At 47.3% G+C, this 25,821-nt stretch overlaps 1 protein-coding gene across 3 annotated transcripts in view; it reads right to left on the bottom strand.

Moving 5' to 3' along the window:
• Positions 1-8,173: 8,173 nt before the first annotated feature.
• Positions 8,174-25,821, bottom strand: part of PPP2R2B (protein phosphatase 2 regulatory subunit Bbeta) — a 599,706-nt gene continuing 582,058 nt past the window's right edge. For all 3 annotated transcript variants that reach the window (XM_082253120.1, XM_082253121.1, XM_082253122.1), the window contains 2 exons: positions 14,343-14,434; positions 8,174-8,882 (listed from right to left, as the gene is read on the bottom strand). In XM_082253120.1, the coding sequence (XP_082109246.1) occupies positions 8,603-8,882; positions 14,343-14,434 (372 nt within the window). In that variant the 3' untranslated portion in view covers positions 8,174-8,602. The remainder of the gene's footprint in view (positions 8,883-14,342; positions 14,435-25,821) is intronic.

Genomic DNA, 25,821 nt, shown 5'->3' with positions numbered 1-25,821 from the left:
CCACCAATTTTAACAACCTACTCCCCATCCCCTCCTCCCCTTTTTATCCAAACGCCTTGAAAGTCTAATCTACAACCAACTGAGTGACCAATTCACTGAGAATAACCTTCTTGATCCACTTAAGTCTGGAATTCGCCACTCCACACAAACTGCTCTCCTAAAACTCACAAACCAATGGACACCATTCTGTATGTCTGCTCCTGGACCTCTCTGCTGCCTTGGACACAGAGGACTAGCCCCTCAAAAAACTCCACGCCTTTGGTCTCCCGTGACTGTACTCTTCACGGTTTCTCGTCCCACTTATTCAACCACACCTTTAGCAGTACTTACAATACTGCTTCCTCTGCTCTTCCTCTGTCAGGGTCCCCCAAAGTTCTGTTCCTGGACCTCTCCTATTCTCAGTCTACACCTCCTCCCTGGGTCAGTTAATAGCATCCCATACTATTCCTGCATTGATGCCCATATGAAGCCCCAAAAAATCTCCGGCTCTGGGATTACGGATGGATATAGGGACGAAAGGAGGACTAATAGTGCAATATCGCTAAAACATTGTATTTATTTTAAAAAGTAATACACTTATAATACTCTGCAAATATCGTAGAAATAAAAGCACAGATAACCGTGGTGGTGCGGCCACCTGCAGTGTGGTCTGTGCGCGCTGATGTCACGGCTATGCCCACCTGACATGTTCCCCTCAGAAGGCGTCAACTGGGATTGGAGCTCCTGGTCCAAATCATTTGGTGGAGGCGGGGGATTACAGTGTAGCGTCAGCATACCAATACATTTTGGACAATTTCATCCTCCCAACAGTTTGGGGTTGGCCCCTTCCTATTCAAACATGACTGCGCACAAGTGCACAAAGCAGAGTGCACAAAGCAGGGTCCTTAAAAGACATGGATGAGCGAGTTTGGGGTGGATGAACTTGACTGGCCTGCACAGAGTCCTGACCTCAACCGACAGAACACCTTTGGGATGAATTAGAGTGGAAACTGCGAGCCAGGCCTTCTCGTCCAACATCAGTGCCTGACCTCACAAATGCACTTCTGGAAGCATGGTCAAACTTTCCCATAGACACTCCTAAACCTTGTGGACAGACTTCCCTGAAGAGTTGAAGCTGTTATAGCTGCAAAGGGTGGGCCAACTCAATATTGAACACGGACTAAGACTGCGATGCCATTAAAGTTCATGTGCGTGTAAAAGGCAGGTGCCCCAATACTTTTGTCAATAAAGTGTACGTGTACGGCCACTTTGCAGTGTGATTTGTAAGAGTCTGCTGTGGTTTCGTTCAGTGGTTCTGGTGTGATTTCAGTTCAAATTGTTAAAGTGTATGACATTGGAAATCGCATCTGAACTGTGTTGAAAATCGTACCAGACTTTTTTTTTTTTTTTAAAATCACACTGCAGCAGGCCCGCACATATGTGAACCAGCTCCATAGAAAAGGATCTTGGTTCACATGTAATAGGAATCAGATGCGGTTCAAAACGCATATTTATTTGCATATATATGTGAACCGGTTATTTTTCATTAGTCTAAAGCAACTGTTACCGGACACTAAAAATAGGCTTCGGTAATTGGTATTTGCAAGTACTTGAGAAAAAGTATTGGTACTTGTACTCAGTCTTAAAAAACTGGTATCAATGCATTTCTAATATTTATACCAGTATAGGGAAGTATACCCAAACCACTCTAAGGCGGCACATTTTTACCTTTTCTCAAATCCACACCACAACTCAATTCCCTATCTGGCTGCATCCTCCAACCACAGGTCATGGGAGAACTCGAGTTCACAAACTGTTTTCTGCACATACAATAATTGGTAAAAGCCATGCTTCCTTTTTATGGGCGTTTCATAAATTTTATTAGGCGAGTGACAAATACAATCCCACCAGATTGCTTTCTGCTATAGGACAGGAACCTGGCAGACTTAACTACCACTTGCACAAATGGGATTTTTGACTTATTGTAAAATCTATTTCTCTGACATAGCTCCTGATATTCTTAACCATTGGGTTATATTGCCCCCTACAGGAGTAGGACACTAGGCAGAAAAAAAAAGGTCTGGCTTACCCCATGGGCAGTCCCAGGGGATATACTCCCTATTTCTGCTAGAGGTAATCAGTTTTGTTATAACCAGTGTCAGAAGAATACAACTCTACAGAGGGGTGGGTGCTGTGTCCGCCAATGAACATCAGAGAAATGGATTTTACGGTAAATCAAAAATCCCATTTTCTCTTTCGTTCATTGACTGACAAAGCTCCTGATATTATTAACTGTTAGGACGTTCCAAAACAGTGTTAAACATAAGGGGTGGGAACAGCGAAAAATAAATTCCCAAGGCTAGCTATAACCAGGTAAACCGGAGCTCAACCAAAACAACTGGCGCTCACCTGAAAAACACAATACACCTTGAAAGAGGAACAGGTCCTCTAAACAGCAGCCTGCAAAACCTTGCGGAAGCATCCGCAGATGCCAACACATCCACTTTATAGAACTTTGTTAAAGTGTGCACCGATGACCAGATGGCCGCCTTGCAAACCTGCGTCACCAACGCCTGATAAAGGAAGGCCCAGAAGGGACTGAGCACCCGTGTAGTGCGCGCTTTGACAAGGAAAGGAGGAACCGGATCCTTGATGGAATAGGCCTGAATCACCATCTGTCAGATCCATCTTGAAATGGTGGCAGAGGAAGCAGACAACCCTTTCCGAGGCCCATCCGTAAGCACAAATCGTAAGTCTGACTTCCTAAAAGACTCCGTAGCTGCCAGGTACACTCTAATTGCCCGGACCACATCCAAGGCATGCAAAGCAATTCCCTTTGGATATTTAGGCCTGAGGCACAGGGAAGGCAACACGTCTTAATTTCTTCATTCAAATGAAAATCAGACACAACATTTGGAAGGAACAACGGACAGGGACCAAGAACCATCTTATCTCTGTGAACCACCATGTAAGGTGAATGACAGAATAACGCTGCCAATCTTGACACCCTGCGCGCAGAAGTGATAGCCACCAAGAAGGTAACTTCTGGGACAGCATAAGCAGGGGAATCTCCCAAAGATTCTCAAAAGGAGGCTTCTGAAGGACAGAGCACCTAATTGAGGTCCCAAGGCAGCAACGGAGACCGCACTGGAGGGGCTAAGTGCCTAACTCCCTGAACAAAAGTATGCACCAGGAAGTGTGTGTTACCAAGGGCCATTGAAAGATGACCACTAAGGCTGACACCGGACCCTTGATGGTGCTCAAAGCCAGTTTTTGCTCAACCCCCCACCGCTGAAGGCAGGTTAAGATCCGAGCCACCGAGAAAGAGCGAGGATGAACCTCAAGAGACTCACACCACGCAATACACGACTTCAATGTACGATGATAGTTCTTCCTAGAAGTAGATTTCCTAGCTTTTAACAGCATTGGAATCAATGACGCAGACAAACCTCTATCCATCGCCACCTGGCGTTCAACAGCCAAGCTGTCAAAGCCAGCGACTTTAAAGCAGGACGGAAGATTGGTCCTTGGGACAGCAGATCCTCCCTGAGAAGAAGCTTCCATGGAACGACAGCGACCAACTGCACCAGATCAGCGTACCAAGCCCAGGGAGGCTAGTCCAGAGCCACTAAGTTGACCGGGATCCCTTCTGCCTCGATCCTGCCTAGAAGTCTTGGCAGAAGCTTGAGAGGAGGGAAGGCGTAAATCAGACGATACTGACCCCACGGAGCTACCAGCGCGGCTGTGGCATCCGCCAGAGGATTCCGTGACCGAGCCACAAACCTCTGCACCTTTTTGTTGAGCCGAGACGCCAACAGATTCACCTCGGGATACCCCACCGGTGACACAACTGATGAAAGACCCTTGGATGAAGGGACCACTCCCCTTGGTCCAACGCCTGCCGACTGAGATAATCTGTTTGCCAGTTTTCCACCCCAGGAATGTGTACAGCGGAGAGCGCTGGAACAAACTGTTCTGCCCACCTTAGAATGCTGGGTACCTCCAGAGCCGCCAGGACACTTCTTGTGCCCCCCTGGTGATTGACATAAGCCACGGCCGTGGCATTGTACATTTGAATGCGCACTGGACATCCCTGAAAACGATCTGTCCAATGGTCCAGGCACAGTCTGATTGCTCGGAGTTCCAAGACATTGATCGGTAGTCTGGACTCTTCAAGAGCCCCTGAGCAGAATTTTTGCCAAGGATGCCTCCCCAGCCAGACAGGCTGGCATCCGTGGTGACCACTGTCCAATACAAGGGGAGAAAGGATTTGCCCAGCCAAAGCACCGGAGAATGAAGCCACCATATCAGGGACTCCTTTGATCCCCAGTTTAGCCAGATCTGATTGTCCAGACACAGCAGGGTCTTGTCCCCTTGGGCCAGAATCTCCCTTTGCAGGGACCTTGTATGGAACTGTGCAAAAGGGAACCACCTCAAAAAGGTAGACACCATCAGGCCCAGCACCCGCATACAAATCTGGAGGGATGACCATCTGCTGGACAGCAGGAGACGAATTGCAGCCTGCAATTTCTGTAGCTTGTCCAGAGTCAGACCCAGATAGTGCAGCTTGGTGGACGGAACCAGAGCAGACTTCTAAAAATTTGGATTCCAGCCGAACTCCCTCAAAGTTCGTATGCGGATTTCCAGGTTTTCCCACCAGAGCACTAGCAGAAGAAGGTCCTCCAAGTAGCCCAGTGCCACGATCCCCCATTGGCGTAACAACGCTAGCACTGGAGCTAACACTTTTGTGAAGACCCGAGGAGCAGAGGCAAGACCAAAGGGCAAGCCACAAACTGATAATGCTCCTCTCCCACGGCAAAACCGAGGAAGCTCTGGTGACCGGCACATATTGGAATGTGAAGGTAGGACCCACTTGTCTTGTATCAGGAAAGTCCATGGGTCCGGAAACCTGAAAACACGTCCTCCCCCACCCCTGATTTGGGTGAGGGCGCACCTTCATGCTAAAAAAGCCTTGTCCGCGGGTCTGGAGAAGCCTGCTCTTTGCTTGCCAGACCAGGTTAGTTTGGATCCTCCAGAGGAGGCCCTAAAAGGCTTAGAGCCCTTGTCCGTCCACTCTGAGGGATGATAAAATGTCTTATGAGCGGAGGAGGGTCCACGTCTACAATGAGGGTCCTTGCCCTTAGCAGCCTGCGAAAGAGAGGTACTCTTTCCTCCTGTGAGACCTTTAATAAGGTCATTCAGGGTAGCTCCAAACAGGCGATCTCCTTGAAAGGGAAGATCAGTCAAGGACTTTTTTAAAGTCTGGTCCGCAGACCAGCATTTGAGCCAAAAGACTCTCTGAAGGACCACTGCCGAAATAGAGAGCCAAGCCACTAGTGCAGCTGCATCCAAAGAGGAATCACAGATAAACTGCAGCCCCTGGAGCAGCTAGTCCGCCAGCTCAGCAAAGACAGGGGGTAGCTGTTTCCCCTCCAGGTCACGGCGTAAAAGCTTAGCTCACTCAATGTTTGCGATACCAGTGCAATAGTGAATACCGGCCTCAGTGCCAAATCAGCTAGAGTGTACATATTGCGGGCCACAGCCTCCGCTTTCATGTCAGCTGGATCCTTAAAAGGCCAGAGACTCTTGAACCGGAATCATGGTTGCCTTGTTCAGTCTGGAAACCGGAGGGTCCACCACTAATGGAACAGTCCACTTCTTAAGAAGGGACTCCACATGGGGGTATCGCCTAGCAAATCGCTTAGGGACTCCAAAGGGACACTTTGGTCGCCCCCACTCTTTAGCGACAATTCTGTCAAAATAGGCAGGGAAAGGAAAAACCTTTGCCACTCTGGGTGGCTTGTGAGTGCCAAAGGGAACCTGTGCCTCTGTTGCAGCTGCGTCCTCCATTTTTAAGGTCTCACGCACAGATACAATCAGTGCTTCCACCAGCCCCTTTTCGGCGCGGCTGCAGATGTGGAGGAAGATCCGGCGAAATCATCCTCACTATCTGAGGATTCTGGCCGCGTGGTCGCAGACCCAGCAGGGAGACCAATGTCTGCGGCGGTCGAATCAGATTCAGGATCTGATGAGACAGATGAGGCAGGGGAAGGCAGGAGAAGGCAGGAGAAGGCAGGAGAAGGCAGGTGAAGGCGGGTGAAGGCGGGTGAAGGCGGGGGGCACTTTTTGCTAGCCTGTTGCCAGAAAACCACCTCCATCCAGAACAAAGGACTCCAGAACCGCCATCCGTGCATCGATGGATGGTTGGAACCCGAAAGGGGCCCGCAGCCTCAGAGAGGAGATCAGGTGGGGAGATGTGCTCCAAAGACTCCATGAGTCACCAAGGGGACCCCCGAAAAAGTGTAAAACACTGCAAAGGGACAACCCCTACCATGCTGGCAGCACCACCCAGTCGCCAGGCAAAAAGCACAATGCGATTAGCAGCAGAGAGTGAGAGGACCCCAACAGACTCACTACCCAGCAGAAACAGGCACCCGCAGCCACAAGGATAATCTGCACTCCACATGAAGGGAAAAGATCCAGGAGTCAGCACGAGGGGATGAGGAGGGGTTCCCACCGCCAAAATCGCTGCCCACGGGGCTTCACAGTCATGGCCACCACTATTTTCAAAGACAAACCACCGCAAAATGGCCACCGGACTACACAAGCAATGAATAAGCGAACCTGATTCGTGAAATGCGTCTGCTGTTTGAGGCATCTGTTCATTGTGCTGTCATGTTTTGGAGAAATATAGACTTTATCCGCTGACACTGGGGTGCTGTCAAACCATTTCCTATACAATTGCTACTTCCATGGTCCACGGACTAGACGTGCACCCAGCACAGATTGGATACTTATCTCTCACCTGTAGCGGCATCAACCCAACTGGACTACACAAACATGGCTGCTGTACATTGAGCACACAAGCTACAACAAAATGGGGGCCCCACGAGGCTCCCAGGGATCCAGAAGGGATCCCTAGGACTCAAAGACAGGCCCCCGCCAGCATAGCATCCTGCTCCCACCCCAGGAGGTGGAACAGAACACCCACACGGACCCAGCATAAGTGGAGGGGGGGTTGGATGGGGGGGAACAGATGAAGGGGTACGGGAAGGAGGGGAAACTGGGGGTCCGACCGTCCCAAGGAGGGCCTACGTCCACCTGAAACCCTCCAGGGGGAGAGGGGGGGACAGCTACTCACCATACCAGGAACCAGGTGGGCACCACTCCAGAAAGAACCCCTCTCACCATCAAAATCGGGGGGCTGTCAGCCAGGAGGAATGCTGTGAATCAGGTTTAGACTCGGTCGTATCCGAACCTCGCGAGACGTTTAACTCGCAGGCCAGCCCAAGTCTAGTGGGGCTATGTTGCGGCCGACCTATTGAGGAACTGAGGTCTGCGTGCCCTCACTGGCCAGACTGGTGTGACCACTGGATCTAGATTATTCAGCCCATCGCCCTGTCCAGCAGTTGATTGTAGATCTCACAGGAAAAAAACAGGAGAAAAAATTTCTATCTAAAAAGAAAAAATTGCCAGGACCAGAGATCCCAGCAAGGAACTAGGTCCTTACTCCTGACTAGGCAGACCTATAGCAGAGAGACGGAAGTATATCGCCTGGGACTGCCCATAGGCGTAGTCAGACAGTTTTTCTGCCTTGTGTCCTACCCCTGTAGGGGGCAGTATAACCCAATGACTAAGAATATCAGGAGCCGTGTCCGTCAATGAACGCAAGAGAAAAAGTTTATTGAATGCAGACGAAGAGGAATGTGGCTTTACCTATTGTTTAGACTGGGTATAAGATTAATATACCCCAACCACTCTGTAGATTGGAGTATATCACAACCGATCTGACATAAAACATTCTAATACCAGAACAGCTAAATATACCCCAACTTCTCTGTAGCAAGACACATTCCTATCTCAGTACAGTTAAGTATGTCCTAATCACCCTGTGACAAGAGATTCATACATCAGTACTGCTGTGTGTACACCAACCACTGTGACAAGACATTCAAGTATAGAGAGTATATTCCAATATACTCTATATCAGAGTATACTGCAACCATTTGGTAACAATACACATTCATAGGAGTACAGCAGAGTATATCCCAACCATTGTAAAAAGACATTCATAAATCAGTACAATGGAGTATACTCTCAGACATTCTGTGACAAGACATTTATAAAGTACAGTTCAGTAAACACTTGGCAACAAAACACCTTCTTTTAAAAAAACAGAGGATGAAACACAAGCTTGTAATGATCATCTTTTATTAAAAATTTAATTACCAATTAAAAAGAAATAGTATATATACTCAACGTTTGCGTTCTCCAAAGTTTCTTGCTTAAATCCTTCATGCTGCATGAGAGGTCAATAACATACCCCTACAGAGCATGTTTTAGAACCATGCCACAGGAAGGCTGCCAATGCAAAAGGAGGAGAAAAAAAGAAAAGAAAAAGAAAAAAAAAGAAAAAAAGCAAAAAAACAAAAACTGGAGAATTGTCAGCAGTTTGAAATGGTGTAAAGGGGGTTTAGGATGACTGTTTCACCTATATGTCGGCAAATGAAAAACCATGGTGAATGAAAAAAAAACACAAAAATAAAATATTAGAAAATGGGAGAAGAAAAATATATTAAAAAGCCTTAGAACACATGGTACCTAGTATTTTTGTAATAGCATTCTAGTTAACCTTGTCCTGAAATATATACAGATTATTTGTGGCTGCCACGGCTATGATGTTTTCTGAGGGGTGCCAAGCAGTGTGGAGAATTTTTTTGCTAAAGTCCAGGCTATCCACGCTGATTTCGTCTTTTCTGCGTTTGCCTCCTACACAAACTTTGCGTGGCTTGAGAATTGCTCTAGGCTTGCTGTTCTCTCGAGAGGCCTCCAGTGTGACATCACGTTTGGTGTTGCGATCAAACATTCTGAAGAAATTGTTGTACGAGCCAGTCATGATTACGCTGAAAAGAGAAAATTAAATCTGTAAATACATTAAAAAAAAAATTAGTAGCCATTGATCAACACAAGAGAGGAAAATATTCAGGGATAAAGCACAACTCCAGCTATTTTTTTCAGTTCTGTACAACATTTGTATTGCTGCCTGTGAACCCGTTCGAGAGATTTCACCTTTCCTCTTATTTCAGTAAGACATGAACAAAGTGAGTGTTCATCACCAGACAGTAATAACCTGACAGTAGTTCTAACTTTTCCGATTACTTCCGTTTTGTTGGAGCTCATGTCCAAGAGAAGTGAGGGAACTTTCCTAGAAGAACGCAGCAAAGACTGCAAATTAAAAAACTGACAAAGGATCCATCCCTTCCCCACTCTTGTAAAATGTAACCACTTCCAGTCCAAGGATGTCATATGACATCCTGGACTTTGAGCGAAGATATCTGAATGATGCCTGCAGCTGCAGGCAGAGATCATCTTTTGCAGCCGGCGATTAACTTCATCGTAAGAACAATCCTTAGTGGCAGTTCAGCCGCTTGATCCATCTTACAGGTGGTGGGTGCTCCTACTGGCTCACCCGTGAGATCGGCGAGCCGGAGAAGGAATCCGCCGGCGGGGGAAGTTCTCCATAGAGCATAATCGAGGACCAGATGGTCCTCGGCAGTCTCTGACTCTTCGGGGCCCAGTTGCGACATTATGATGTCATGTCCGGCCTGGCAGCTGTAAATACTGCCGTGGACTCGGTTGGAAAGGCTGAGATTGTTTTTTTTTATCTTAGTCTTTCCTGCCTAGAGGAGAGATGTGAGGTCTTGTAGACCCCACATCTCTCCATAAAGATGACCTATCATGCCATATTACAAGGGATGTTTACATTCCTTGTAGTTGGAATAAAAATGTAAAAAAATGTAAAGCACCTTCGTCCCCGTGTTTGCATGCAGAAGCGAACACATAGGTACATTGCGCCCACATATGTAAACAGCGTTCAAACCACACGTAAGGTATCGCCACAAACGTTAGAGTGGGAGCAACAATTTTAGCCCAAGACCTCCTCTAACTCGAAACTGGTAACCCATTAAAACTTTTAAAGTGTCGCCCATGGAGATTCTTAAGTACTGAAGTTTGACTCCATTCCAGTGTGCGCAATTTTAAAGCATGACATATTAGGCATATATTTACTTAGCCTAACATCGTCTTTCACATACATAATGTTTGGGGGTTCTGAGTATTTTTCTAGCAAAAATAATGATGATTTTTACATGTAGGAGGGGAGTGCAAGAATAGAATACAGAGGAAGTCAAAGGAGCATTACGCTCGACGTAACGCGTATAGGGGGACGGAGCGTGCGTGGCCGACGCAGAGTCTCTCTCTGGTAACAGATCGCTGACATCGCTTATACAGCAGGCACGGCTGAGTGCCCAACAAATGTGAGTTGATCTGCCTTTCTCTAATAAAGCACACCCTTATTAGTAAGCAGAGAGCACTAGATTTCTTCATCTGTTTTTTATATGTCCCGGGATCCCTCGAGGTGCAATACAGTGTGGCTCTTTCCTGGAAGTCTGATCCATGATACATGTGATTGCTGGCCCGTTTGGGTCCTTTAGGAAGGTGAGAGGCTAATTCACCTGGTGGAGGGATTCACTAATTGGTGTTTACAACTTGTTTTCATCACTGGATTTTCTTCAATTGGATACGGGGACACTCTTCATATCACTTTATTGGAAGCACACACATTGCTATGTGCCTTATGAACTGGATATGATTTATTGTATTTAAAGTCATCACTTTTTTATTATATTTCTGGCGCATCACATTTTGGTAGGATTTAGAGTGCAAGAATAGGCCCAGTGTGGAAGTGATTAACTACTTAAGGACCGCCAGTAGCAGTTTTACTGTGGCAGGCAGCCCTCCTGTGTGAACCGACATAGTACTATGTCGGTCGCGTGCTCCCGCCCCCACTTGGCGGCGGGAAAGCTGATGCACGGGTCAGGCGGCTCCGATTGCCGCCGGCCACCCGCGGTCGCTCCCCGCTGAGAAAGGACTGGTAGCTGTTGTAAACACAGCTGATGCTTGTTCTCTCTGGAATGATCACAGAGCGCCTTCTACATAGGATTACAGGTCTCTATGATCATTTCAAAAGACCATCCCCCATGCAGTTAGAAACACTCCCGTAGGCTCATAAGATTCAGTGAAAAGACCTGGAAAACATGACCTAAAGCACAGGTGTCAAACACAAGGCCCGCGGGCCGAATGCGCCCCCCCCCCCCCGGGCCTGTTCATGTGGCCCTCGCACCTCTCCTGCGGCACACCCCTTGTCTCTGCCCCCACATCGTCTTAGTAGTCTGCAGCAGAGAGGAGGGCAGAACTCCTCCTACAGATCCTGCCCCTCTCTGTGTAGCCACAACACCACCTCGTCTCTGCCTCCCCTGGTCTCAGCATTCAGCAGACTCTGTATACTGACTCCAGCCCTCCTCTGGACCTCCTCCAGACCTTGCACTTTCTTCTTCAAAGATCCACCCGCATCTTCTTCCTGGCAGTAGCACAAGGTAAGGGGGTGCATTGTGATGTAAGGAAGGGTGGGTGACTCTTGACTTATGATGGGGGGGCTCTTGACATCCCATGTAAGGGTGTAAGGGGGCGTGGGGTGCTCTGGACATCTAATCCTACAGATATAACTGGCCCTTTGAGGGCAACCATAATGCTGATGCGGTCCGCGACTGAATTGGGTTTAACACCCCCTGACCTAAAGGGAGAACAGTTCTGGGAAATGTAAGGGAAATGTAAGGGAACTTTTACATGGGCAGCCAGAGAGGTAAAAACAAGTAGTTGAGCTGCAGTTTTAACACCCCCTGACTACTCAACTAAATTGTATTTCTGCAGTTGGACGAAAATGCTGGGCCAATCAACTCATCCCTATAGGAATCTCAGAAAGCGGCCGGGTATTAGAAGGATCCACAATCCGATGTGTTCGGTGGACACAGTGTTCGTGGAAGCGGCATGCTGTGTGCCCCTAACCCGAAGAGGCTGGATCATGTACATACATGTGATCCAGCCTGCCCGTGCCGCTGGGTTAATACAAAATCCTACTTGGGGTTTAGGAACATTCAGAAAAGCCTGGCAGCAGCTACTCTACCGACCCTCTAAAAAGCAATCCACCGCATTATTTTTTTAAAGGGCAGTAAACACACACACACGCTTGTGTGTGAAACAGCCCTATTTGTGGGAATGTTTAGCAAATTTATGATTACATGGAGACTGATTCCATTAGCCTTCTTGTATGCCTTTGTGCAAAAATGTCTAGTTCTTTTCAAAAAGAGAGAGAATATTTAGAAAATGTCATTCAGTCAAAGCCTGGAAGTTGTTTTTCTGAACACCTCATTCAGGCTATATGCACGCTTCTGCAAATGAATGCAAAACAATTAAAAAAAAAAAGTTAATATTTTGGACCTTTATTCTAGCAAATACACCATATAGGTGTGAATGCTGATGCAAGAAAAACGCCTCTAAAATGCACCCACTGTGCAAAAGTGCACCAAGAAACACAGAGGTGTGAATATCATAAATCTGTAATGTGCAATTGGATATTGCTCTATACGGGAAGGTAGAAAAATTGTGTATTTTTAGAAAAGTGCAAACATTTCCAAAACCAAGAGCAGATAAAAAACTAAAATATTTCCAATACAGGGCTTTGCTGACGCCTCTAAATTTTCTTCACTTGATGGCAAAGAGCAAAAATAAAATGATTACTACTGCTTCACCATTTTTCACTTTAACTAGGACTTAATTTGTCATTATACCCAAACCCCCCAATATATTTCTAGCTAATGGGATATTACATCACAAAATCACCCCAATGCTCACTCTGCCTTGCCTTTCCCAAGAAAAATCTTTCCACTTAAAAAGCTCAGTGTTTTTGTTGTATTTCGGCCATCACGTAGCACTGCACAACAAATGGTCACATTATCGTCTATGAGGTCTGTTCACACTTACACAAAGCACTTTTGCGAGACTTTGAAAAAAGGTACAGGTGTGACAGAGCATTTTTGGCCCCATAGACCTCAATGAGAGCATGAAAATCACCTAGCCTTAATGTTGGAGGTGAACATTGGTAGGGCAGATAGAAAAGAATTGCAGAGTGACAACTGTTAAGTCCCAAACTCTCAGCGGATGTCTGAAATGTACAAAGATTTTCTTTCTTTGAAAGAAAATTTAACATATAACTGCTGTGCAAACCATTTTCTAATTTACATTTCTTAAAAATCAGCTTTGTATTTCAATTTGTAGTTTCTTATGATTTTCAAAAGCTGCCAAAAAAAAAAAAAAAACTTACATTTTTATTTTTTTGCAACCATGGCAACAATATTCTATTGAATGCCCCAGAATGCACATATCCTGCTCACATGATTGGCTAATGTTTTTTTTTCACAAAGTCTGCACAAAGCATCCTTGGTAAGACTCTTGTACAAGTAAAGGCTTGCTTTTTTATTACAACACTGAGACAAGGTGCATAAAATAAAAGCAGGTACTCCCAATATAGGAAATTCTGCCAAGACCTACATTAAAGTAGCAATAGGCTGTATGTGTATAACACAGCCAACACAATAAAACATTCCACAGTAAATCATTTGTGAACATTTCTAACCCAACACTTGCTGTTTACAACTTTTAATGGCTCCTACTCTCTTAGTGCGGCTTTCCTGAACTGCTGGTCTTAATGGGAAAGAGATAGACAGCTGACAGTGCAGTCTCCAACAAGTCTGTTAGATGGAGAACGGAAGGAAAGAGGGTGGAGGAGGGAGGAACAGGGAAGTGCCTTGCCAGCCTGGGCTACAGGGCTGTGAGTTCTTTATGATGCACACAGTGTAGAGACAAACTCTTGCCCTTGCATACAAGGCTGGCTCGATTGGATGCTACAAGAGAAAGGGGTCACCCTAAAACAGGAAACCTGAGGCACCGGTAATGGAGCCTGCTTAAACTGGAACACAGGCAAGGATTAAAAGAAAAGTTATTACATCAGCTTCTAAAAGTACTTAGAAAACTGAGGGTAATATCACTTTGGAACAGGGGCAGGTAAAGACCAATAAGGTTTGCTGAATAAAACTGCAATATATATATATATATATATATATATATATATATATATATATATATATATATATATATATATATATATATATATATAGTTCAACTTGGAATTTACACAACAAACTTGAAACTTGTACCATGATTTTCTTTCCCATAGGTCTTAGCCTAGAGGTAGAATCATCCAAAAAAAAAAAAAAAGTATGCCACCCTTATTAGAGTGATTTTAAAGTTTTTTTTTATACAGAAAACTGTAATAAAAAAAAAGACATTCACACATTTTAATCCATGAACATTCTTGATGCGTCCCGAGAGACCTCATTCACTCGATTTGACTGATAAAATTGAATTGACTTTTAAGCACTATGAAATGCTGTAAATAAAGAACTTACCTGTCTGAACCATTCCATACACATTCAAATTTGTCAAAGATGCAGTCGTTCTCATAGAGTGAACATAGTTTGCTGCGGAGGTAATCATGGACCTGAAACAAGAGGACAAGGCGGCACTTTCAGTATGAATGCTCAATCAGCACTACAGTATGTTTTTCGGAAAGTCACACTAAGCTGCTGGCTGTAACTAAAAAGATGATGTTGGTTAAAGGAAAAGGGTTAGAATATCTGTCCTTTCTGTATTTATTACTGCATTAAAGAGAGAAATGCCCCCACATTTTTTTTCTTGGTAACTACTATAACAGACAGAAACAAGTTAAAATCTTCCCACATGAATCAATAAAAGTTTGACAGTTTCTAAAGCTCAGTATTTACCACGTATCAAACTCCTGGCCCACCAGACTATTTCTGGTGGCCCTTTTATCTCTCCTGCAGCTGCGGCACCCCCCTCGTCTCTGTTCCCACTTTGTCCCAGCAGTCAGCAGCACGGAGGACAAAAACTCCTACACCAGATCCTGTGCTTCTCCATGTAGCTGCAGAGAAGCTTTTCGCTGCCACCCAGTCTCAGCAGTAGGGAGGACGATAGGTCAGAACTACCTACAGATCCTGTTCCTCTCCGTGCAGCTGCAGCACCCCCTCATCTCCACCTCCCCTGTTCTCAGTATTCAGCAGACCCCGGCAGCTGACTCCAGCCTTCCTCTGGTGGTCCTCCAGACCCTGCACTGCCTCCCAGCTCTGCCCCCAGATTTTTCCTGGCAGCAGCACAAGGTAAGGGGGGTGTACAGGAGAAGTGGGGGGACTCGACTTCGGATGGTGGGGGCTCTCGACATCTTATGTAAAGGGGGGGTTTGCAGTGGACATCTAGTCTTACAAATACAACTGGCATGAAGAGTAGTTTGACACCCCTGGAATACATGACCGAACTTCAGCCAGTTCAGCAGGAACCAGATGACAATGGCTTCATGGGCTGATCTGTGCATTCTGTCAGAATACAATATAACAGCGTTTTTTTGTTTCCTCATTCAGCCCACTGGTTAAAAACGGGAAAAAAACCTAGCCCAACTCTTCTTCACTCTAACCACTTTAAAATCACAAAACATGACTATTGCAGATCTATGCAGTTTTAAATTGTAAAGCCTCCCTTCATATATTGTGTAGCGGGCAGGGCCGGCGTTAGGGGGGGGCAAACCGGGCAACTGCCCAGGGCCCCGAGTCTCCAGGGGCCCCCAGCCGCCCCCTGTCAGCGGAGCGGAGGCAGCGTGACACTATGTGCCGGCGGGCGAGGGGCGGACTGATCATTCGGGCAGTCGGGCACTGCCCGAGGCCCCGTGGTTGAGGGGGGGGCCCCACAGCAGTCTGTCCCTGGAGGTGCCTACACACTCTTGCTCAGCTGAGGGGCGGAGCCACACGTTCCCGCCGCGGGGGGCAGCCAGAGTACAGAGAGAGAAGAGAGCGGAAGACATCTCTCAGCCAGCCCAGCCGGCAGCCACCCACAGGTTGTGACAGGTACGTGGAGATTTACAGTCTGCTCTGCCTCTGCTGCTACTGTGCTTATCTGTGAAGTTCGTGCAGGAGAATGGAGATTAAGAGTCTGCTGCCTGCTACTGTGCTTATCTGTGTAAGTTCCGATTCCGAAGCACAGTAGCAAGGGGAGGGGGGAGGGGGTGTCAGTGTGCTACAGGCTTTGGAAGCAGCCCTTAATATGGTGGGAAACAAATTTTGTCAAAGCAATTCCAACCTCTCTCTCTCTGGAATTGCTTTTTTTTTTAGACTCTGTGACTCAGACTGTTACTTTTTTTAGACTCAGACTCTGTTGTGAATTGTGTGGTGTCGGGGATGGGGGCGTGACACAGCGGTGCTGACTTTGGTGGGGAGATTACATATTGGTGGGGGTGTCAGTGGTGGTAAGGGGGGGGGGGTGACACAGCGGTGGTGAATTTTGTGGGGAAATCACATATTGGTAGGGGGTCTGTGGCACAAAACCCCTACCAATATGTGATTTCCCCACAAAATTCACCACTGCTGTGTCATTCCCCCCCCCCCCCCTTACCACCACTGACACCCCCACCAATATGTAATCTCACCAAATTCACCACTGCTGTGTCATACCCCACACATTTCACCACTGACACCCCCCCCCCACCCCAACATGTGATCTCCCCACCAAATTCACCAATCACCACCATTGTATCATACCCCCCCGCACACAATTCACCGCTGATCTCCTCACCAAATTCACCACTGCTTTGTCATTCGGAGGGAATGACACAGTAGTGGTGAATTTGGTGAGGAGATCAGCGGTGAATTGTGTGCGGGGGGGTATGATACAATGGTGGTGTAGCCCCCCCAAAACCACACAATTCACCACTGACACCCCCCACCCTAATATGTGATCCCCCACCAAATTCACCACTGCTCTCATTCCCCAACACACAATTCACCACTGACACTCGGGGCTGACGATTCAGCACTGCCCCCCCCCCCACCAATATATGATCTCCCCCCAAATTCAGCACAACACTGTGATCCCCCCCATCCCAATATGCGATCCCCTTCAGACCTGATCATTCACTACTACCTATCCCCCCCCCGTCCCAACGTCACCTTCCCACCCGCCATCAGAGAAGAGGCAGTGGGCAGCGCGCATGGAGGAAGAATAGTCCAGTGTCCGGTCGGAGGACACCGGTCCGACCGAGTCGCGGCGCCATGGAGGAGGAAGAAGTCGACTCCCGAGCAGCATGGTCGCCAGGGAGTCGGGACATGCTGGTCAGGTCACTGTGCATTGAATGGGGACATGCTGGTCAGGTCACTGTGCATTGAATGGGGACATGCTGGTCAGGTCACTGTGCATTGAATGGGGACATGCTGGTCAGGTCACTGTGCATTGAATGGGGACATGCTGGTCAGGTCACTGTGCATTGATGGGGGACATGCTGGTCAGGTTACTGTGCATTGATGGGGGGCATGCTATGCTGGTCAGGTCACTGTGCATTGATGGGGGACATGCTATGCTGGTCACTGTGCATTGAATGGGAACATGCTGGTCAGGTCACTGTGCATTGAATGGGGACATGCTAGTCAGGTCACTGTGCATTGAATGGGGACATGCTGGTCAGGTCACTGTGCATTGATGGGGGACATGCTGGTCAGGTCACTGTGCATTGATGGGGGACATGCTGGTCAGGTCACTGTGCATTGATGGGGGACATGCTGGTCAGGTCACTGTGCATTGATGGGGGGCATGCTATGCTGGTCAGGTCACTGTGCATTGATGGGGGACATGCTATGCTGGTCACTGTGCATTGAATGGGAACATGCTGGTCAGGTCACTGTGCATTGATGGGGGACATGCTGGACACTGTGCATTGATGGGGGACATGCTGGACACTGTGCATCCATGGGGGACATGCTGGACACTGTGCATTGATGGGGGACATGCTGGTCACTGTGCATTGATGGGGGACATGCTGGTCACTGTGCATTGATGGGGGACATGCTGGTCACTGTGCATTGATGGGGGACATGCTGGTCACTGTGCATCGAATAGGGACATGCTGGTCACTGTGCATTGGTGGGGGACATGCTGGTCACTGTACATTGGTGGGGGACATGCTGGTCACTGTGCATTGATGAGGGACATGCTGGTCACTGTGCATCGATGGGGGGCATGCTGGACACTGTGCATCGATGGGGGGCATGCTGGTCACTGTGCATTGATGGGGGACATGCTGGTCACTGTGCATTGATGGGGGACATGCTGGTCACTGTGCATTGATGGGGGACATGCTGGTCACTGTGCATTGGTGGGGGACATGCTGGTCACTGTGCATTGAATGGGAGCATTCTGGACACTGTGCATTGATGGGGGACATGCTGGTCACTGTGCATTGATGGGGGACATGCTGGACACTGTGCATTGGTGGGGGACATGCTGGTCACTGTGCATTGATGGGGGACATGCTGGTCATTGTGCATTGGTGGGGGACATGCTGGTCACTGTGCATTGAATGGGAGCATTCTGGACACTGTGCATTGATGGGGGACATGCTGGTCACTGTGCATTGATGGGGGGCATGCTGGTCACTGTGCATTGATGGGGGACATGCTGGTCACTGCATTGATGGGGACATGCTGGTCAGGTCACTGCATTGATGGGGGACATGCTGGTCACTGTGCATTGATGGGGGACTTGCTGGTCACTGTGCATTGATGGGGGACATGCTGGTCACTGTGCATTGATGGGGGACATGCTGGTCACTGTGCATTGATGGGGGACATGCTGGTCACTGTGCATTGATGGGGGACATGCTGGTCACTGTGCATTGATGGGGGACATGCTGGTCACTGTGCATTGAATGGGGACACGCTGGTCATTCTTGAACCAACCTAATGATTGTTTGTTAAGTCACGCAATTTTTTTACAGTGTAATCCGTCAATGGTGATAGTATTAGAGTTTTTATTCTATATTTGTTGCCCTGGGGCTTTCTATTTAGTGTAAATAAGTAGCGCTATGTGCAGAGCTGTGTATGTTCTTTATATGGCTCTGCTGGTCCTCACCCAGGCCTACTTATAATAGATCTGGGTGAGGAGCAGTAAACATAATAGAATATTATAATTGATGTGATTATAATGATTATGATTATAATAATTAATTTAATGTTATTTAATTAAAGCATATTTTTATGTAGTTGTATGTTTTATTTGGCTAAATTGATTAAATGCACCTATATTTTTGGTAGAATATAAAAAAATTTGGGGCCCCACTTTTAGGTTTGCCCAGGGCCACACTTTGTCTAAAACCGGCCCTGGTAGCGGGAATGAGAACTCCAGCTACACGATTTTCAAAGCATGATTGTCAGACGATTCTATGTATTGGACAGGACCAGCTCATTCACTTGAATTGGCTGCCCTATGTGCATTTGTCACCCCTGCTCCTTTTCGGATGACATTTTTCAGTTTGATTTAAAAGGCGCGGTTAACCGCGCAATCCTGTCCTGCCAGGATCAAATCACATTGCGTTTCCGGGTGTCGTTTAAGGATAATGGAACCCAAATGTGCACTTTATGCGTTTTGCAGTGATTGCCATATGATTTGGAAGTGTGGGCAGAATTGCGGACAATCCTATGGGGCCTAAATGTAGTATTCGGCCCCATGCACACTGGACGTTATCAAATGCCAGTAGAAAGCTGTAGAAGGAATTTTTGAGCTGTTTTTGCAGTAGCGTTTTTCAGCTTTTTTTAGCTTTTTGTTCGCAAAACTATATTCCTACAAAAGCTTATGTCTCAAAAACGTTGATAAACGCTGAATAGCTGCTTTTCAGCGGTGTTTTTTTTGCCATTTTTGAGCTTTTAGCAGAGTTGGAGCTTTTTTCCAGCTCAAAAACGCCTCTCACAACCTACTAGTTTTGGGGTTTTTTTCGAGCCAAAAAACGCCCCTGCCAAAAACTGCTGATAACAGCGTACGTGTGCATGGACACACAGGATAACATGCTGCGGAGTTTACTGGCTACAGAAAAAAAAAAACGTCTGATGCCAAAAACAGTTGCTGTAAAAACGCCCAGTGTGCATGAGGCAATACAGTACAAGCAAAAACTGCCTACTTACCACTTCTAACATTACAATCAAGCTAAATACATAGTTGAAATGATTAAAAGTATATCAAAAGTCAAAACTTTTTTGTTTTGGATATATTGGGAAATAGAATTTTTTTGTGCTGTCTTTTTCCCCATTGCAGAGATTCACCTATACTTCCTGAAGACACAGCAGGGAAAAAGACAAAATTGACAACAGTCTCCACTGTAAGATATTTCTTTCTTGTTCTGGTCCTGGTGACAATGGACACAAACAGCAGGGTATAAGCAACATTTTCAGAAGGAGGTCAGTAATGGCAGTATCCATTCTCTCTCTCAGTATAGCTTTTCTTTCAAGACCCTTTCTAGCTAGAATGTAAACAAACTTGCATATCCTACTACTACCTGCTTTTTTGATCCAAGCAACAATAAGGGAAAATCACCATTTAAAGAATCTTCAAAAACTCACACCGGTGCTTCCAGTTATATCGATCTATTGGTCTGCGTTCACTGGTTTCTCTGACCCCTACAGAGGAGTGGGCAACTAGGAAGCCAACACACCCAGAGGTGTTGGCTGTGATCTCTCCTTACTAATTTCTCCTGGTTACTGCAGACATTATTGTGCAGCGGGAGAGGCAAGTTATTTTTTGAAGAGGCTGTTTTATTTTTATGTTTTTGTCAACATCACTTTAAGTTCCTGACATTGAAATTGCAATTGCATAAATGCCTATCCAATTATAGTAGTTGGTTTCAATGGTGCTAAATTAAGACAGATCTTCAGATTTTATCACTAAAAAGTAACCACTAGGACATAACCAAAAAGTAATCCCCAGCTTGCAAGAAAGCCTAAGAGAAAAGTACTAAGCAAAATAGGATCTACAATTTTTCAGACAGCAAGTACAGCACTGTCAACCTAAAACACTAATCAACTATAAAGAATAACCAAAGTAGACCATGGAAATGCTAAGGACCCACCACTTCTTTCTCCATACTGCACAGCGAGGCCACTGGCACATGAACATTCATACCAGTAACTCAATTAGGTTTAAAAAAGGCCCTCAATCACCTCTCTGGCTGCAGATGGACAATGTAGATCAACTCATCATTAAATTTAAAACCTGAAGCACTGAAATCCCTCTCTCAGCAGCTCAGCTATCTTTGATTCCTCTCCCACAGCTGCTGCTCTGTGATTGAATTAGAGATTAGAAGGTTGGAAGGCAAAGTTTACAGCACCAGCAGCCCTTGCTGCTCCTCTGAAAAGTAATCAGTGGTGGAAAGTGACAGACTGGATCATTTTTGCATGTGTACATTCCCATCCGGGTGCCTTTTCATGTTTTCCTGCCTCCGACCCCAAGTAGAAACAAGCCTAAACTCTCCTGGGTCACTGCTGGGAACCAGGGACTACTATGTTTTAAAACTCAGATTGTAGACATTTGAATGTCTTGGCCACATATTCATTTTACAACATAACCATGTTTGGTCAGTTACACAAAATGGGATGCGCTTGTTTAGCCACCTCAACTCTCACCATGAAATGTCTGGTATCGAGGGCACATGCATGCAGTTGTGGATGGTGGATGCCAAGCCTCACAGCTATGTCATGAACTAGCCAATTAATTACAAAATAACTCATGGAGACCTAGCAGCCTGACATCAGCCGCCTCGACCACCGACAACCCCCAGCAACAACCTTATGGCCAAGGGGAAGGGGACACAACCTTGCCCTAGGCCCCCAGAGGATTGAACACCAGTCACAGCTGAAGACAACATGGCAGCTGCAGCTCCCTTCCTTCAGCACTTGCAGGCGGGCCAGATGTCCCACATACTGGAGACCCTGCAACTGATATGGGTGCGCACTCTTCCCTCCTTGCCACATTGTCAGCTTATTGTGAGGGTGAATTCCAGGGCAGAAACCCCCTACAATCTACAAGCTCTTCCTTAGTTAGAGCCATGGGGGGGGGGGGGGGGAATTACCAGCCAGCGCAATCTCCGTGCTACCCCAGAGATCCTCTGAAAGCAGTTCCAACCCCCACAACCTAAGTACTCTGGGAGACCCAATTATTTTGGCACATTTCACCATGTTGTTGGTACAGGGCTTAGAAAAGGCCAGCAAAAAATGGATTTTTGTAAAATCTTACCGTAAAATCCTTTTCTCTTAGCTCATTGACAGACGTAGTCCTCGGTGATACAGCACCTTCGGGTTATGTTGCCTCCACAGGAGTAGGACTAGACAGGAAATGAAAAATGCTCTGGCCACACCCCAGGGGCAGTCCCCGAGGGTATATCCTCTCTCTCTCCGCCACAGCAAATCAGTTCTGTCACAAAAGCAGTGCTTGGAGAATTTAACCCAACCCAACTCAAAAACAGAGGGGCGGGTACTACGTCTGTCAATGAGCTAAGAGAAAAGGATTTTACGGTAAGATTTTACAAAAATCAATTTTTCTCCATCGCTCATTGACAGACGTAGTCCTCGGTGATACAGCACCTTCGGGAAGTCCCAGAGCAGTATCACAAATGAGGGGTGGGAAAATGGAAATCAAATCCAAATCTAGAAGGCCCAACCGGTGCCAACTAGAAGTTTACAATGCTCATCCTTAATGATGAGACTCAACAAAAAAAAAATTTTCAAACAGAAAAAAACCCTCGAGGTAGACCACCGGTCTCCTCAAATTGCGGCCTGCAAAACCTTGCGGCCAAATGAGGCATCCGCCGATGCCATCACATCAATTTTATAAAATTTTGTAAAGGTATGTACCGACGACCAGGTGGCTGCTTTACATACCTGGACCACTGACGCCTGATGGCGAAAGGCCCAGGAAGTACTGAGCACTCGAGTGAAGTGCGCCCTAACAGGGAACGGAGGATTCCGACCCTTAATAGAATAAGCCTGTACCACCGTCTGACTGATCCATGTAGATATGGTCGCGGCAGACACAGGCAACCCCCTTCAAGGGCTATCCATGATCACAAAAAGTGAGTCCGTCTTACGAAAACCACTTTAGGAAGGAAGGATGGATTTGGAAGAAGAACCACCTTATCCCTATGAACCACCAGATCTGGGGAACGACAGGATAATGCGGCCAGTTCTGACACCCTGCGTACAGAAGTAATGGCCACCAAGAAGGCCCCCTTCTGGGAATGTAAGCAAGGGAATCTCCCTAATATCTTCAAAGAGAAGTTTCTGAAGAACCGACCACACTAAATTAAGATACCAGGCGGTAAGGGTGCGCACACTGGCGGAGCCAGATGTCGCACCCCCTGGATGAAATTCCGCACCAAGGAATGATTAGCCAAAGGTTTCTTGAAAGAAGATTGCTAACGCCGAAAACCTGACCCTTGATCGTGCTCAAGGATAGTTTCTGCTCAACCCCTTGTTGCAGACAGACCAAAATTCGGGTCACCGAATAGGTCTGTGGGGGAAATCCAATAGATTCACACCATGCAATATAAGACTTCCATGTGCTGGAAGTCGCTTTCCTTGCTTTAACTGGAGGTAGGAATAACTGAAGCGGACACTCCCTTGTCCTTCATACCTGGGTCTCAATGGTCAGGCCATTAAGCCAGCGACTGTAAAGCAAGATGGAAGATCGGTCCCTGAGACCGCAAATCCTCCCTGAGAGGAAGTCTCCAAGGAGCGTCCGCGACTAGCCTCGCCAAGTCGGCGTACCAGGCTCGACGAGGTCAATCCGGAATTTCCAGAATAACTGGAATTCCCTCCACCTCTATCCTGCGAAGAAGTTCCCGCAGCAACTTGAGAGGATGGAAGGCATGCCATAGCTGATACTGCCCCCACGGGGCGATCAGCGTTTCTGCTGCGTCCGCTAGAGGATCGTGGCGCGAGCTACAAACCTCCGCACCTTCCTGTTAGGCCAAGGTGCCAACAGATCCACATCCGGGATGTCCCAATGAAGGGACAGCTAGGGAAAAACCTCTGGATGAAGAGGCCATATGCGATTGGATCCGAATCGGGCTGCTCTAGAGCTGCTCGATCCAGTAAATCAGACAAAATCTGATCGCTCTCAGTTCCGATACCCTTATTGGTAATCTGGATACTATCGGAAGAAATGACTTCCCCCTGGTTGAGCATCGGAGACTTCCTGGTCCGCTCGCTCAACCGGATCCGATTGTCCAGGGAATCTGAATTCTGATCCCATTAAAAAAGAATCTCCTTCAGGAGAATTCGGGTAGGAGACTGGGTATACGGTACTGCCTCTAAGAAGGCCACCATCAGTCCCAGCCAATTGACGGACAGCAACATCCGAATCGTTGACTGAACCTTCTGGAGTTTCCCAGCAAGGAGAAACTCTCTTGCCCAGGATGTATCCAACCTTAGGCCCAGATAGTTCAGTCTCCTGGTGGGAACCAGGGATGATCTTTGGGAAAGCGAAAAAACGCTGATGTCCTGCGATGATGGGGATATAAAGATAGGCATCCTATATGTCTATGGACGCCAGGAAATCTCTTTGATGCAGGGAGGCCACCACTGTACGGATGGACTCTATTTCTTCCCAAGTCCAGATTTGGACGCACCTTGCCCTCTTTCCTGGGCATTGTGAATAGGTTCGAATAGAACCCCTGAAACCGTTCAATGTTAGAAGGGAAGAATCGCACCGGTGGAAGTGATCGAAACTCGATCCTGTGTCCTCCAGAAACCGGTGAAGACATCCCCCCCCCACCCCAGAGATGGGTAGGGGCGCATCAGGCTATATTCTTCAGGCTTGGCTGAGCCGGACTCTTTGTTTACCCGACCAGCGCCCTTTGAAACCCCTTTAAAGGGGCTTTGGAGGGTTTCGCCTTATCGCCCGCCCTCGCGGAACGAACAATCTCTATATGAGCAGAAAAGGAAGGTCCTCGTTAGTTACGAGGTCTTTTTATCCTAACAGTCTGTGGCAAGACAGCAGGTGGTACCGTCTATCCTATAAAGAGGAATTCCTCAAACGGATAGCACCTAGCCATGCGTTTGGAAATAACAGGGGTTCGTTTCAAAACGACCCCATTTGGGTAAAGGAAAATCCTTCGCCCTTTTGGTAGGCTAACAAGTACCAAAAAGAAATCTCAGTCTCAGCTACCTCTGCCGGTGTAACCTCAAGACTAAAGGTTTCCCGGACGGACACAACGAGTGCATCCACCACTCTTGTGCTATGGCGGAGGCAGAAACGTTCTCCTCACTGCTGAGGATATTACCTGAGACAACAGCCCCCTAAGAGGGACCTGCAACTGCATTGACCAGTTCCGAATCCGTATCTGAAGTATCTGATAAACAATAGGGGTAGGCGGGGGTCGCTACTTGACCCCCGTCCCTGACAGGCCACCTCCACCCGGGATACCAAAGACTCCAAAACTGCCGATAATGCATTAAAAACAAGTGGGGTACTGGAGGGTCCTGCGGCCACCTTGAGGGGATCAGGTGGGGATACCTATGCGGCAGGGTCAATGATTATACAAGACACTTGCCAGCGACAAAAAATGACAAAGTAAAAAAAAACTTTTTTTTTTTTTGTGTCCCCCAGTCGCAACAGCGCCCCTCAGTGTTACCTGCCTTTTTGGACCCCACAGAGAGAGAGACAGACCCCAAGGCTCATCCCTGATGCACAGAAGTTTTCATCAGCTTGCTCAGTGCTTGTCTTGTTACAGACAGGAAGTCTTTGGCCCTATTTCCTGGGTAAAAGAGGCGGCTCCGCCCCTTAACACGCCTGCCGGCTCCTCCCCCTGGCTCCATGAGGTGTTTGAGTCACCTCAAACATGGCCGCCCCCATGCTGGAGACACGAGGCTACACCAAAATGGCAGCCTTGTGCGATCTACCAGCATGTCTGCAGAAGGATCTCGGCCTCACAACCCTTCACCCTCATGGTGGTCAGCGTGGTCAGAGGTACCGGACCCTAGCGGGCCGTATGCGGTCCGTGGCCAT

This window comes from Pelophylax lessonae (assembly GCF_965119305.1).
Source record: "Pelophylax lessonae genome assembly, chromosome: 4".
NCBI classification, from domain to species: Eukaryota; Metazoa; Chordata; class Amphibia; order Anura; family Ranidae; genus Pelophylax; species Pelophylax lessonae.
The sequence above is the reverse complement of the archived record's forward strand: the minus strand, read 5'-3'. Positions and strand labels throughout refer to the sequence as shown.